The 16,771-nt window shown below is 39.9% G+C and overlaps 1 protein-coding gene across 9 annotated transcripts in view; it reads left to right on the top strand.

Moving 5' to 3' along the window:
• Nucleotides 1-16,771, top strand: part of AOPEP (aminopeptidase O (putative)) — a 553,954-nt gene that overhangs the window by 499,397 nt on the left and 37,786 nt on the right. For all 9 annotated transcript variants that reach the window (XR_011964391.1, XM_072596916.1, XM_072596914.1 and 6 more), the window contains 2 exons: nucleotides 12,976-13,062; nucleotides 15,369-15,513. Coding sequence is in view for 8 of the 9 variants with exons in the window: in XM_072596916.1 (XP_072453017.1) it covers nucleotides 12,976-13,062; nucleotides 15,369-15,509 (228 nt within the window). In the remaining variant the exon portion in view is untranslated. The remainder of the gene's footprint in view (nucleotides 1-12,975; nucleotides 13,063-15,368; nucleotides 15,514-16,771) is intronic.

Genomic DNA, 16,771 nt, shown 5'->3' with positions numbered 1-16,771 from the left:
GTTGGTAGGTGGTAATACAGATGCCAAAGACATAAAAGGAGAAAAGTCAGAGCATCATTTGAACATGTTTTTAAAAATAATATTTTCTTTTCCCCATTACATGTAACATTCATTTTTTTTTTAATTTGAGTTCCAAATTTTCTCTTTCCTCTCTCACCTCCCCCCACCTCCTCCCAGAGACCGTAAGCAATTTGATATAGATTGTACAAGTTGAACGTATTTTTAGCAGAAGAAAAGTCAGAAGGGGACACAGAAAAGCAGGGCAGTCTCACTGTCACTTTTTAAATTTGCATATAAGAGATAAGGACTGGACCAATCCAGGTTGTCTCCCCTGAGTTTTAGAGAACTGCCTACAATAGTAGGGTCAAACTCAACTGAAAGAAGGCTCTACTAATCCATTTATAAGGAAGCCATATTGGGCTTAGTTTTAAAATGTAATGTTATCTGTGGTGTATTTCAATACATTTTGTTAAGTATTTTCCCAGTTACATTTTAATGTGACTGACCATACTCAGGAGTGTTTGACACATCTGGCCAGGAAGGCACCAAAAAATTAAGTGCCTTGCCCAGAGTCACAGAGGCAGTCAGAAGTGGGACTTGAACTCAAGACTTTAAGGTGAGGAGGAAGATTCCTGAGTGACGTGAGATAAGGAAGAGAGGGTTTTGAAGTATGAATTGAGATCCTCACCTGAGAGTGTAGGAGGAGAGGGAGACTCAGTTAATGTCAGGTAACCCAAATTTGTAGTAGACCCAGTCAGCATGGTTTTCTGGTTTCCTCCTGATCTGTGTATTTGAATAGAAACAAAGGAAACAGATGGTAAGGGGAATTCAGGGTTTGAAGGTAGGCCAGGAATGATCAGTGTTAGGACAGGAGGATAAGGGATTCATGAGTAGAAGCTAGTATATACTTGAGCTGGTTTACCAAGGAGTTTAGATGGGAAAGAGGTGAGTACACAGGTAATTCAAGAGGGGTGGTCTAGGAAAGAATTTGAGGGATGGAGGAATGAAGTTCACAAATCAAATAACAAGGTTCAGGATCATTAAGATGCAGAAAAAGATGTAATGACAAAAGATTTTGTTGTTGTTCAGTCTTTTTCAGTTCAGTCCAACTCTTCGTGACCTTATTTGGGGTTTTCTTGGCAAAGATACTGGCATGGTTTGCTGTTTCCTTCTCTAGTTCATTCTACAGATGAGGAAACTGAGGCAAATGGAGTTAAATGATTTGCCCAGGGTCACATACCTAGTGTCTGAGGCCAGACTTGAATTCAAGAAGATGAGTCTTCCTGATTCCAGCCTCAGCTTTCTATCCACTACACCATCTATCTGCCTGGTAAAAGATTAGGGTCAGATAAAGAAATGTCAGAGTTCTTTGATCAAGGAAGTAGAACAGCGGTAGATGACGGCAGAATCCAAAGGGTGCCCATCTCTAGGTGTGGCTAAGGTAGAGTGGGAGAGTAGATGATGGACATTGAGTAGATTGAGAAACTAAGAAGGTAAGGTATCTGAAGAAGCGTGCTATGTATATGGAAGTCAAGTCAACAAGAGTTTACGTACCTCCTATGAGTCAGGTACTGTGTTAAGTACTGGAAAAACTCAGAAAACAGCACTTGCTCTCTCAGCTCACAGTCTGAGGGAAACAACATGTCAGTAAATATGTACAAGCAAGATACATACAGGATAACTTGGAGGCAATCTCAGAAGGAAGGTACTGGCATAGACAACCAAGAAAGATGACCTGCATAAAGCGGGATTTTAGCTGATACTTAAAGGAATCTAGGAAGTGGAGACAAATTGGATGGGTATTCCATGTATGTAGAACAGCTTCTGTCCCACAGGCATGGAGTCAGGAGATGGAGTATCTTGTGCTAGTAACATGGAAACCAGTGTCACCAGATTAGAGTCCCTTAGCTGAGGGCAAAGGTTGGGGAAGAGAGAAAGAGCCAGATATTGAATTCAATAAGGAAGAAAGCCAGTGACTTTGGGTTATTAGAGAATCACTACCAGACTCTGGATTAGGTAGCAAGTTTGGATAATGGGAATCTTGAAAGAGATGACAGTGTTTAAAAGGAGAGCTGGAAATAGCAAGGGAGAAAAAGGAGTATTCTCACTCCTCCACCATGACCGTTAAATCAGGGGTTCTAAGAAGAAGCATAGCCAATCCAGGAAAGTATAGCAAGCAAGGGAAACAGTGTCATTCAGAGACAGGCAGAGCTCAATTGCAAAGGATGCAAGGAGTAAGAAAGAAAAGGGTTTAAATGAACAGGCATTGCCAGGGGCACAGTGGAAGGGCTGGGCACATCTGCAGTGGGATGTTGCTGAGGTTGGGGGTAGGGATGGAATGAATGGAAATAAGGGTGGGTGGTTTCTCCTTGTTCTGGGGCATGCGCGCTTAGAGAAGATCCTTGGAGACTTTCTCATTTTTCTTCTTTGGCATCCAAACTGGATCATTGGAATTTAACTGAATTCATTTTGTTACTATTCTTTCCAGTTACATTATTGTAGTCACTGTGTTTATCTTCCTGGTTCTGTTTGCCCATTTTTTGCATCAATCAGTATAAATCTTCCATGCCTCTTAGAGCATGGTAACATTTCACTACGCTCATGCCACTTGGCTTGTTTGGTTATGCCCTATTGGATGGCTGTCAACATTCTTTACTGTTAATTGATTCTGTGGTAAATGTTGCTATAAATTTTTGGGTGTATATCTTTGGGGCCTTATTTTTAACCTTTCTTGGGGTATACACTGGAATCTCTGGGTTACTTAAAACACACACACACACACACACACACACACACACACACACACAGAATCCGTATCTTTTTCCCCCCAAAGCCACTAGCAGATCATGAATTCTGCTATAACTCCTTCCAAGAGCGTTCTCACATCCCTTGAGCCCAGCCTTGTTCCCCTTATACTGTTGGAGAAGTTACTTTGCTCTGTTTTAATTCATTAATTAATTCTTTTCACCATCTATCTCATCTACAGAGATTTCTGGTTGGTTATTCTTAACTTCAAGACTTCCATCAGACTTTCCCCTTCTTGTTTGATCCCCTACTTTATCTCAGTTTTCTACTTTTCTTCTGTGCTAAGATGTTTGCCACCTACTTCATCTAACTTTGTAACCTGTTCTCCTGGTAATGGTGAAGTATCATTGGAACAAAACAGTTTCCCGTAGAACTGTTACCACGCTTCTCCCTGTTCTTCACTGATGTTCGTGAAAAACTTCTTTGCCTTCCAGTTCTTGCTTTGCTGTGTGACTCTTTCTTCTGACTTCCTGTTTTTCTTTAAAACTTTCTCACTGGCACCCATGTACTTTGTGTGCTGTTTGTAGCCTGTCACTGGCTAGTTACCTTGCAAACCACCCACCATCTCGAGACCATGCTGCTTTCTGGAAGGGAGTGCCTTCTGTCTGTTTGAACTGTTATGCTGCTTGAAATCCCATTTCCTCTAGAAAATCTCCTTTTTAAAGCATAAAAAATGCCATCTGCTTCTAGTCTTCCAGATTGCAATGGGTTGAATTAGTAATGTGCTAATAATCCAATCAGAGGGGTGCCTTAGTATGACAAAGAGCCCTGATTGTAAGGATGCTGTGGTGCTTCGCACTGCCTAGCACTTTCTGGGCCTCAGTTTTATCATCTGTAAAATGAAGGGCATAGACTAGAGGCTTTTTCCAAGGTATCTTCAAGTCTTAAAATTCTATGAGTCTAAGTAGGCTACCCACCTCCTTACCCCAGGTAATCACTTTGGGCCTCTGGGGTTTAAGATGGTGGTTGTATGGCTAGCTAGGTACAGCACAGTTTCTTCCTGCTTGTTCTTATAACGTTAGGCTGAACTGGCTGCTCTTGAAGGTCTTTTCCAGCCCTAACATCGCGTGCAGCTTTCTGCTTGCCTCCCTCTGTACAATGCTCCAGTAATTCGCTCGTACATTCCTAGCATGCCATACCTGTTAACACTTGTGTATAGCCTTGGGAAGGATTAATTGTCAGCTTAGGTCTATTGATGTCTTAAAGCTTTTCCCCATTGTATATAAAAATACATATTTGAATAGTCACATCAGTGTTATCTCTTTTGGTTTATGTCATCTTCAAGCTGTGCTTTGACTTGCCTTGTTCAGTCTGAAGCTCAGCACCCTGCACGTTAGTGCAAACACTTTGTTCCCTGATGTTGTTACACCAACCATTCATTTCTTAGATTTTGTCTAAACCTTTGTGGTGTCATGGATCCCTCTGACAATCTGGCAAAAGCCTTTGGGTCCTATCTCAGATTATTTTTAAATATATGAAATACACTGCATGGGGTTACAAAAGAAACCAATTATATTAAGATAGAGTTACCTGTCTACATATGTATGTATATACGTGTGTGTATATATATGTAATATATATTTCTGTTTATATACCTATACTGTTCATGTACCTCAGGATAAGAAATCCTTGTCTAAATTCAAGCAGCTCCCCACTATCTGCTATCTGAGAATCTGTAACCAGTCCAGCTTTTGAGGGTTGAGATCTCTCAGGGTTAGGATTAGACATTTTCTAACTGGGTTGTGGTCTTGGCATACTTGGGGTAATTTAGTGGTTTGGAAGCTCTGTTAAGGTTAGGCCTTGTGTCCGTATGGGTACTGCTTCCTCAGGAAGGTATGGGATGAGAGGGGGAAGGCTAAAGGGAGATGGAAAAGTAGTCTGTAGAGCTGAATTGTTTGCTTCTCCTCCCAGGTCTGGCTCAGCCTGTCCTAGTGGCTGTGGGAAATACAGCCACTGTCCTAAAGCAGCTGCCTGGATTATTCCAGGTTTTACATTCCCTTCCATTTGCATGGATCACCAAACATTGACTGTACAGATGTAATCCAATCATGTTTACAGCATTTGATTCTCGTTGTGGGGGGGTGTAGGGGCGCTGTAGTATGCAATGACGTTTTCTATTTCTTCACACCTGTTGTTCTTCCTCTCTGAAATGTTACACTAAAGGAATGAGAAGCATGTTAATTTGATTTTTTTAAGATAAAATATATTACAAATCTAATAACTATCAACAAAAAAAATAATTCAAGCAATTATGCAGAACAAAGTACAAATTGTTAGCCAAAACCCTAGACCTTTTAAAGGATGAAACAAATTATAGCTGGGGTTATCCCTGAAAAAAAGTGAGCTCCTTCCTTCCCCATTCATGTGACCGAGTCACAGGAGGTAAGGGGCAGATCGCAGAGGCAATAAAATGTGAGATTGTGCTCCTTTCAGACTTTGAGTTTTCCTTTACATCTTGTAATGGGGCGGCTGGCAGTGCAGTGGGCAGAGCTTTGGGTTAAGAGTCAAAAACTCCAAATTCAAGTCCAGCTGTGTGACCCTAGGCAAGTCACTTAACATCTGCCTGCCTCAGTTTTCTCTACAATAGAATGGGGATAATAATAACACCATCTACCCAGGGTTGTTGTGAGGATCAAAAGAAGTGGCATTTGTAAAGTGCCAGCACAGGGCCTTTCGCATAGTAGACATCTGATTAGCTAGGTTAACTAGGATTAATAGAGCATTGACCTTTAGGTAAAGGCAAATAATAGTTGGCTGAGATCAGCCTAGATTAAAAAATTAGCTGGTTAAATTCTGACACAGACAAGAAAGGGCACAGAACCTTGAAGCAGTCCTTGCAAGTTTACCCACCATGTGTTTTCCCTTGTGCTTCTGAGAAATGCAGCAAGGAGGGTGCGGAGGGAATTTCTCTCTCCCACTCCCCACCTTCATCAGCAGAAGTGCCAAAATGCAGCTGCAAAGTCAAGAACCGGAGGGTTCCAGACTTGTAGCAGAGATCTCTCTTCGCCAATGGGAGGCCCCAGAGCCAAGACTCTTGCTCTTAGGAAGTGGCCTCTTGTTCTTTCCACAATTGCCGAGCAGCACCCTGGACTGGGACGTCAGCAGGCCCAAAGCTGGAGAGATGCTGCTAACTCAGGCCAAGCGGTGAAGCCCAGTGGTAGAGCAGAGTGAGGAAGATGACAGTGACTGCAGCATTGGCCCTACTACATACTATCCTCTGATGGCCCCACTGGACTCCCCTGGTGACTGCCCTTTGCTGCTTTATTGGTTGCTGCCTCATTTCTTGATTGTATCCACTATAGCCCCTAGCTGTGGACTCAGCTGTCACCCTGGCCTAGGGTGCCACCAAGTACCTTTGAGAAGACTCTAGGACTAATGGGAGTCTTGGTGTCATCTCCCAAGCAAGATCCCAGTTCCAGGAGACAGAAATCTCTCCCCTGCTACACCCAAACCCTCCACACTCCCAAAGGCACAAGGGAAAAGATGACCAGCAAGCTCAAGAACTTTGTCTTTACTCCATAGCTGGGTCTTTTCTTGACTATCAGATTGGTTTCCAAGTCTTGTTCATAGTAATTGCACAATATTATCAGTCACCTCTTTATTTACTCAATTTCTGCCATCTTTCAGGGCCCAGGCAACTATCACTTGGGCCTTTGCATTGGCTTAATTGCATTTCTTGTTGCAGATGCTGGTTTTCGATCCTAAAACACAGATCTTCCTCTCCTTTCTCCCTCTCTTCGTCAGATATTCCTTGGCTTCCTTCTGCTTCCAGAATAAAACTCAGAATCACTCAGCCTAGCTTTCAGAACCGTCTACAATATCTCCTGCCTGTTTTTTCTACTCTTACTTGATGATATTCTCCCCTTCATACACTTTTTATACTCTGTCAAACTTTTGACTGTTGCCCATATGTGATAGTCTGTTTCCCATGTTTCTTTGTGTTGCATGTTGCATCTGCTTCCTCTTGTTGACCTCTGCCCTCGCTGTCTTCTGCCAGAGCTCATCTCACCTATCACCTCCTAGGGGACCCCCTCTCCAGTCTTCACTCTCACTCCCACCCTCTTGCCCCTCGGCATTTGCTCCCTCCTGAACTGACTTTTTATTCACTTACTGGAGGACATATTGTAGCCTCACAGTTGAGTATAAGCCTCTTGAGGACAGGAACTGTTCTGGGTTTTGTCCTTGTATCCCCAGCATGTATCACAATGTCCCGCACATAATATGTTAACATGATCATATTTTTAATATTCATATTTCTTAGTATGTTTGAATTAGCTTATTCTTTTTAAGTGAACATTAACAGTCTTTATTTCCTTCTTTGTAAATTTCTTTATGTCCTTTGACCTTACTCGTGCATATAGATGTTCTCAATTCCTTTAAATATTTCTTCTCAATCTGTTTTTCTTTTAATTTTAGAAGTTATTTTTGTTGTACACAATCATTTAATCTTTATATGCCACTACTGATAACAGTTGACATTGATACAGCACTTTCAGGTTTGCAAAGATTATACGTACTTGATCCTTAAAACGATTCAGTGGCATAACCGCTATTGTTCTCTCCATTTTACAGATAAGGAAACTGAGGTTGAAAGAAGTTAACTTCCTCCCAGTCACATAGCTACTAAGTGTATCTAAGATAGGATTTGGACTAAGTTCTTCCTGGCTCCTGTTGTTACTTAGACTGTTTCCAAGTTGTTTTTTGTTGTTGTTGGCAGTGGTGGTGGTTTGTTTTATTATTGTTTTTTTAATGCCCTTCCTCTCTATAAATGAGACAGTTTTTTCCCCTTTTCTTGTCAGTTTTTAATAACTAAAAATTTGTTATGGCTAATGCAGTTAGTTTAGTGTGTTGCATGTATGAAGTACAGAGTTAGACTCCCCTTTTTATAGCCCCAAACATGGCTGTCCAGTTTTCCTAGTTTTTGTTGAATCTGTTCCCCATTGTGTCCTATTTGTTGTTCCAATTGCTTTTCATGGGATTTAGAACAGTAAGAATAGATCGCTGGCCGTGCTGAGCCAAGGTTTATTCCATCGGAGGATTTGTGCTCTCATATTCACCAGTGCTTTGTTCTTAAATGATCCAACAACCTGGAAAATCTTATTCAAATAAACCTCCATCTATGGAAATAGAATTTATATATTAAAAATACCACCTGTGTACTAATGACTACACATTACAGATTCCCATAATTTATGAATAGAGAGCTTTGAAAAGCAAATTTATTTTTCTTGGACTGAACAGTAAGTACACAGAGGTTCGATCCCACCCATCATTCAAGACTGAACTTCAGTGTTTTACTCCAAGATTTGGCTTAAAAGCAAACTAGTGCTACTAACAGTTATAATAAATACACAAGAAAGTAGGAGACCTTGATTTTTTTTAAATTTAAGCAATCAAAAGTGATGTGTGTATGTGTGTACATACATACATACACACACACACACACACACACATGCAGGATCATAATGACTTGGTAATTTAGGTGACCACATAAAGTGTTGGAATCTTTTACATAGAATCTGTTCTCAGAATTAACTACCTCCCTTAAGTTCCTCCATACAAGGGGTGGGGAACCTGTGGCTTCTAGGCCACTTGGGGCCTTCTAGGTCCTCCAGTGGGGCCCCTTGACTGAATCCAGACTTCACAGAACAAATTGGCCCCATACCATTCCTGAAGAACAAAATGTGTTGTAAGTATTCCAGAAGTAGTCAGGCTGATTTCAAATAATATCTTACACTGTATTATTCTAAAAATATAAGGCAATTCTTGTATTGTTGAGGAAAACACACTCTACTAAAATCAAGAGAGGTCTTAGTGCCCCCCTCCTTCCTTCTACAAATTTAGCTACAGGAAAGTTGGTAAGTCAGTGAGCCTATCAGATGTTTGGCTTCTGTTTGTCTAACACTGAGATAATACCTGCATTTAACTTCATAGCGATGTGTAGATGGAAGGAGAAAATAGTTGTGAATGGGCAGAGTACATATAGTTTTCTTTAAATGTGAGATAACATCGCCATTATTGCTGTTTTAGCTTGTTCTTTGACAGGAGGGGTCAGTCAGAGGAGTAGGAAATCTGGGCACTTAAGAGACTTCTTCACTGATATTTAACCATATGTACATTTCCCCCCTTTTCCCTTATTCTCTCATTCTCCCTCCATGGTTCTTTTTTTCTTATCTTGTGTCTTATTCTTCCTTTCTTTCCTTACCTCATTTTTATGCCTGCTGTCTCATTAAATCATTTCATTTTGTAGATAACTTCAGAAATTTTGGAAGTAGGTTGTTGTTTTTTTTAATGACTTAAGTCACAGCAACATGTTTTTCAGATTTCAGAATCAGCAAGGTTCTAATGTAGTTAGGCTCGGGTGGGAGAACTCTATTGTGAGGAGGGGAGGATGGATGATGTTTGGAAGAAGGAAAAGTGGTTGGGAATGTTTTCCCCTCAAGCCGGGGAGCATCCATCACAAACATCTAACTTACTAACTACTCGTTCTACAGATAGGTCCTAGCTTTCCTTTGCCTTTCCAGATCCCTGTCAAAGGATAAATAAATGCAAACTTGCATTATCACTTTTAAAAATCAGTTCTCTTCCGGTCCTTCTCATGTAGCTTTCTGTCACAGGCAGGATATGTGAATAAGAGAAGGTCTGTGTGTCTATGGCTATGTTATGGGTAGAATGGAAACTCATGATGCAGTCAGCTACTTTGCCAGCAGCAAAGTACAAAACTTTTCCCTTAGTTACTCTCTGGGGTTAGGCTTGGCTTTTAGGGTCCTTCCCTCCCCACAGACGATATGGGTAAAGCAACATTGCAGAAGACCGTTTAGAATTGGGGGGGGGGGGGTTGTCTTTAGGTAAAGGAATTTCTATATACATTGCATCATGGGTCACCTCTGTGACCCAGCTCTGTAGACCTGAAAAATCCTGAAGAGGAACAGTGGGCGATCATTTGGTTTAATAACTCTCTGCTTGGGGAAGAGCGTTCTCTTCTGTGTTACGAGATGTTAGGAATAGGCCATAGAGCCCCTGTCCTAAAGGGAGCCTGTATTTTTCCTAAGAACAGACACAGAAAAGGGATACACATGGGCTAAAGGAACAGACAGGTTTATTTAACTCTTTACTGACTTGGTAAATTGAGAAAAGAAGTTAGGCTGTGTTAACTTGGCTCTAGAAGGGATTTTGTGTTTCTTGATCGGTCTCAGCCTTCCCAAGATCCATGAGGAGGTGGGAGAGTAGCAGGAGAAAGAGGAGTCTGGGAGCAGGCTGTGGAGACATCCAGGGCTTTTACTGTCCCAGTGGTGGGCTGGTGCCGCTGCTGTCACCACTGCTGTCACCGCCACTGCCGCTACTGTTGTTCTTCATTTAGTTTTTCTCCCTTTCTGCTGAAGACCCTGAGCCAAATACTACCTCAAATGAGGTAATGTTTATAAAGCCCTTGTAGCGCTTGGTACATAGTAGGCGCTTGAGAAGTGTTCATTCCCTTCCCTCCACACACTATTTCTCTTTAAGATATGAAGGGTTGGTGGTTTCCATTTGTTTGTTTTAAGAGAGGAAAATTTCTCAAATTTTGTCAGTGAAATTGGGGGAAATGGGTGTGATTTGCAGAGAATTTCATTCTTATTAATTTTGTATATTGTTAACTGATTCGTAGGGGAGCAGACTGCTCACTTGGAGGGGTAGGGAATGACCAATTCAGGTTTTTGCCAAATTTTTCCCAAACTTTTATCTCAGATACTTGTGAAGGTGAAATACCAAGCATCCAAACAGGAAAAGGCCTTGTGTTGTCCCTATCTCATCCTTGTGACTTATTTTTAAATTTCCTGTCCATAGTAACACTTTGAGCTCTATGGAGGGCTCTTGTCTTTGCTTTTCCTGTTGTAACATCGGGAACTAAGGTGGGGGTAGGGTGTATTTTCTCCAGATAGTGCACAGAATTCCTAATAATAAATTATTCTTCTTAACCACAAATAGAAGTAATTGTAATTGTCTGAGAAGGGGAAATGATTCACATTTGCTGTGGAAACCTCTCAAAGCTTTTTCATAGCCTTCTAGAACTTTTCCCAAGTGAAAAAGAATTGAAGGACAGTCTTAACAGTTGGAGACGGCTGCATCCATCGGCACCAGCAAGGTTCACACCTTGGTATTTTGTCTTCCTTAGGACTTGCCATTCCAGAGGAGGATGGGGATTAGATGAGGGTCAAAATCTTCATGGCAGTAAAAAAAAAAAATCACAGAGAGCAAGCGAAAAATCCTTATTCTTTTCAAGTTAAAGCCAAGTTGATCTCAGAGAGACATCCTTTTCTTCTCTGTTTCAAATAGCTGAAGGCCAAAATAACCAATCAATCAATCCATCCATCAACAAACATGAATTAAGCTTTTTCTATTTAGTTGATTTGTGTCTGCAGTATATGTATATTTAGATATATAGGTACTCCATGAGAAGGCCCCCCCCCCCTTTTTTTCCAAGATGGTACTTGATTTTTGAATGGGAGATAAAAGGTGTGTGGGTTGAGTGGAGTGGGTAGGGGTTCTAGCTCCCCGCTTTTTGCCCAGGCTGCTCATGTGCAAGTTGTACTCAGATTTTTATTTTAGGAGTTGAGTCTTTGTTCTCTTTGTATGCCTTAGCTGTTTTCCATTAGTTCTATAGAAGGGGACCATTTGTTAAAGACATAAAGATCTCACTCACATTCCTCGCTTCCCCAAACCATTCTTCCCTTGTTAAATGATCATAATGAGACGGTCTGTTCATTCACATGAGCTTCTGAAATTTCTCCATCAGTGTAAATAAAGCTGCTGAAGAGAACATCCCTTTCCTGAAAATCCAAAGCCGCCTTCTCCTTTGTAGGAGAATGCAGAGCGACAGAATTCCCATGTTATCCTCATCCCTGCTTAAGAAATGGACCATGGAGAAAAATGAAACTCTGAAAGATTTTTCTTTCCTCCTTCATTCTTAATTGTTTGTCCATAAATTTACCTTCAAGAGGAGATCTTGCTGAGGTAGTCGATAATAATATAATTTGGGATTGGACTGCCAAAAAAATACTGAAACCGCTTACATTTTACTGTTACCACAAAAAGCTGATCATTATAAAGTGCCTCCCACTCTCAGAGGCAGTAAAAGCAAGCTGTAATGTAAGTAGGGTTTTTAATGCACTTAACTACTTCCCTTTAGGGCTGATGTTGAACCAATAATGGAATATAAAACGTTAGACTGCTCATTGACTGTAATTGAGGAAGCTTTGATGCAGTGGGAAATGACACTTGAAGTCACAGCACTAGATGGTGGGTTTTTTTTCCTCTTCTCTTTAAATTCAAGTAGCTCAAAACATGTAAATATAAAGAATCACTAGCTAGGCCCCGCACAGCTCAGTCCAGCTGTTTAACCAGCAACAGTAGAAGGTTGATTGTGAAATAACCTTGCCTTAGATTTGAATGCTCAAAACCCACTTGCTCATTTTATCCTTAGAAAGCAGGCTCTGCAGCAATTAAGCTTTTCCATATTGTTGGTAGATTTTAGATTTTTCTTTTGGCTAATCTGCTTGCAAAATTTTGAAGAATATCTTTTTGTTTTGGAAAAAAGTTTTAACATGTAAATTTAGCTTTTTTTAAGTGCATTACACACTGTATTCATTGTTAAAGAAGCTGTTTTACCCAGTGTTTCTGCTTTATTTGCTTTCTCCTTCCTAAGAAATAAAACAATGAGGAATTATAGTATTGTGATGTGCCCTTGCTTGGGAATACATAAGGCAGTAACTTCCTCTTTGCAGCACTGTTTATTCTCAGTCTGTAGCACTGAGCTATGTTAAGTTGTGAAACAAAATTTCAAAAAATCAGTTTCTGGTTTAAAGGAAAAAAAAGTCTTTCAGTGACATACTATGTTAAACCCAAGGTAGTCAAATTGGTTTGGAGACCATCATTTTCCTTTTTTGATTTTCTTTGTTTTTGCATTTAAAATAAACTGAAATGTTCACTTCCCCACCCCAGTTTTTTTCATAAGATCTTTCACTTACCACTTAGCTAATTTTTTTTTTCATAGGACTGATTCATTTCTCATTGGGTGACAAATGTTTATTTTAATTCTTTTGAAAATACATATACAAAAAACGCTCCATCATGAAAACCGCTTGACCAAAAAGTGCTTTGCTTCCTAAGAGTTTCTCTGTCTTATCCTTTTAGGTTCGACATCGCTGGTGTGAACTTGTCATTAAACACAAATACACTAAAGCATATGAAGATATTGAGAGGTTTCTTCTGGAGGATCAGGCAAGTTACACTTGACAGGTTTGAAGGACTGATCAAGTTTAGGTTTGTAGTTTTTCCCCCCAAGAATATAACATTGGCATATAGAATTACTTTGCTGTCTCTTTTGTGTCAGCCCCAAAGACTTTCAAAAGAGTTCCCCAAAATGAAGACCATTCTTAAAATATTTTATCCACCTGTTGAATTTCTTTACAAATTTTATTTGTCTCTCCATCCACTGTACTTATTTACATGCATTTGTGTATGTATATATGTGTGTGTATACATATGTGTATATATGTGCATGCACACACACACATACACACACACACACACACGATGGTCAATGAGGATTTTCCTGTTTGGCCTCCATTATCAATAAACATAAGTCAGTCAATTCAGTCTACTTTTAGGAGTATTTCAAGTGAACGCTGTCTGTGACTTTAATATCCTTCCGCTTAATGTTATTTAATGGCCTTCATGTACCAGACACCAGAATAGATACTTTGTGGTTACCAACAGCCTTTTACCATTAGGGCTGTTGTGCCTCAGTAAATAGACACAGGCGGCGTCTGGGTACGTACACTTACAGATGTGTATGCGTCCCCAGTATCCGAAAGGTTGTAGTTCTCTTTCATCTTTATACATAAACATATTCATGCCCTTTCTGGGTTTCCAATAGCACATTACTACTACTACTTTCACCCCTCCTTGCTATGACTGTCATGGTGTGTGCCTTTTGAAGTGGTTGCTTTGCCATACTTTGAATGACCATTTCTGGTTTTGCTACGATGAACATGGTTGTTTTCAATGATGTAAACTTTTGCTTCCTTGATGTGCATCGAGGCTGGGGTGGAATGCAGCTTTTGAATGAGATGATGGCAGGCATTGGGGAATCAGACAGAATGTATCCCTTTTAAAAGTGAAGAATAAAACAGAAGAACTTTTGATAGCATTCAGAGTGTTTGGGGGCAAGCAGAAAACAAAGACCAATTCTCCTCACAAAGAGAACCATACAACTTCTGGCCATTGTGAAATGTCACATGTGCCACACTAGAGTAAGAAGGAGGTGGCGGCCAATACAGTGGGAATACAGAGAAAGACACAACTCCCTCCTTAAGATCTATACCAAAAAATAAGTTTAACTGCTGTATATTTAGAATAATGATATTTCTAGCCAAATAAAGATGAACATTTTAAAGTTTTTTTAGGGGAAGAATTTTTGGAAACTAACTACTAAGCTTTGATCCTACTATCTTTTAATTTGCTCCAGCAGGGTGCAATCTGTGGCATAAATGAGCTTTGGACTAAGATTGCATGTGAAATTAAAGTGGTTCTTAGCTTGTCCAGATCATAATTGACTTGGCTATTTTAAAAGTCTGGGAAAAATGCAAATGTGACTTGTTTTCAGCATGTTTGTTGAAACAGGAAAGCCAGTGTTTGCAGCCCTATTCTGGACGCTTACATGGAAAGCTATCAGGCTGTGAGGAACCAAAATGCCTCTTTCCTAATTGTATCTTAATTATTCTTCCTGGCACAGGCTGCCACATGATGTCATGTTAGCCTCGTTATGCGTTGGATGAGAAATTTGTCATTTCTCTAGTATGTTGTATCTTGGAAGAATTAACTTGTGTGTGAACTGGCTGAAATGCATCTGAAGTCTTGGTCTCCGCTGGGAATCATGAAGACCAACAGAGAGTCTTTTTGAAAAAGCCAGCCTAAATTACATGAGTGTGTGTATGTATGTTTCTCTCAACTGAGGCATTCATCCAAGTCAACATAAGCAAGAACTCAATATCTTTTATTCAAAAGTGGTATATGTTATGTCTCTCTAGTCCTTAGGTGGCCTTGGGCGCTCCCTGGCTTTCATTTTATCTGGGAGGTCAATGTGATCATCTCGAAAGTCCTGTTTCTCTCTTTAAAAAAAGAAGGATCTCCCTCTAGAAATATGAGCCCAACAGCTGATTATATTCACCACGTTTCAGTGACTAAAAGACAACTTAGATTAATTGATCATTTTTTTTCCTTCTTGGTGACAAGAGAAGGGGAGAAAAACACTAAAAATGGTGGATTTTAATAGGACTATAAAATGAACAGATGTACCTGTTTTTTCATCTCTAGAATTGGTGTCATTTTTTTCATTTGGGTAGCTTATATAGGATAAGCTTGGGCCTCTAGTCTCACACACACACACACACACACACACACACACACACACACACAAAGATGTATACATATTATATGCATGTATTTATAAATATAATAAGGATGTGTGTATTTCATAATATCCTCACTTTTGAAGTAATTGTTATGTTCTGTTTTCCTTCAAGGCTATGGGTGTATATCTCTATGGAGAATTAATGGTGAGCGAGAATGCAGAACTGCAACAGCTCGCTCACAAGTGCTTTGAGATGACCAAGGAGCACATGGACAGATCATCAGCCAAGGTGGTGGCAGAGATGTTATTTTAAAGAGGTAATTATTTTCCCTTCCTTCTCCCCTTTGTTTGGTGCAAACATAAAACTACTACCCAGCTTTTTGGACAAAGTAAGTGTCTAATAAGCCAAGAGGCAAGTGAGGTCTGTCTGCTGCACCATATTGGTCTTTTACCTTCCCATCAAGTTGCTAGAATGGATCAGGAATTGGGGAGGGCATACATGGCAAAGGATGGCTTCTAGCAAATTTTTAACCATAACTTTTTAAGTCTTTGATGATTTGGTAAAGCTAAGGGATCTTATTTTCCAGTGAAATGGTTTTTATAAATAAAGCTTCCGTAAAGTTTGCTTCCAGCTATGTTTAGAACAAAATGACTGGAGAAAAGCAGTAGAGGTCATGCTGAGGAGGGATGAGAACCTAAATGCAAAAAACTGCCACGTGTAATTAAGTTGTTGTTGTTTTTTTTCTCATAAAAACATGTGTTACTTTCTGCACCCTGGAATCTTGGGATTTTTACATGAAAATGTTTTCTCCTTTGAAGTTGTGAAAGTACCTTTGCACCAGCATGCTCAGCACATAACTGATTAGGTTTGGTATGAGAGTCCTTTCCAGCCCAACATACTTGACATTTTTGCTTAATGATATAACATATTTTGACAGTCTGTTCCTCTTGTTGGGTTGTTGGGGGATTGGTTTTTTGGGGGTTTTGGGGGGGTTTTTTGGTTGATTGGTGTTTTGTTTTTTTTTTTTACTTCCAATTTGTGGGATTAAAATTCAGCCTTCTTAGTTTAGCAAGTGTCTATTATGGCTTGTTTTTAAGAAAAGAACCCTAACCCTTTCTGTTTCCTTCCCCTTTTGAGCATGCTCAAGTTGTTGGGCTTTCTGGGGATTGTTTTAAAACAGTTTATTTACATTAGAGGGTTATAGTACTAAGAATAGAAGTTAATCCTTATGACTGTCCTTTTAGCATGGAAACGGGCTCATTCGTAATAGGCTAAAATTATAATTTTTTTTTTTTTTGCTTAGTGTAGCAAGGATAGTAACTTAGAATCTAAAAAGAAAGTTTATTTAGCAACTTTAATAAGGAGCAGTTGAGAAAGTCTCAGTTGCATAAGCCCTTTGTTTTCCTCTGGTCATCAGAGGAAAGTTAATCAGATTGCGCCTTTTTAACTGCACAGAGAATTAATATTTCTTCAAGTTCTTCAAGCTAGACCAAAGCAGGAACATGGAGCCATTCCATTCCATGGCTTTGTTTCTCTACTAGGCTTTTGTGGACAAAAGTCTTCACTGAATCCTT

This window comes from Notamacropus eugenii, chromosome 3 (assembly GCF_028372415.1).
Source record: "Notamacropus eugenii isolate mMacEug1 chromosome 3, mMacEug1.pri_v2, whole genome shotgun sequence".
Taxonomy (NCBI): domain Eukaryota; kingdom Metazoa; phylum Chordata; class Mammalia; order Diprotodontia; family Macropodidae; genus Notamacropus; species Notamacropus eugenii.
This window is presented reverse-complemented; position numbering and strand designations above follow the sequence as displayed.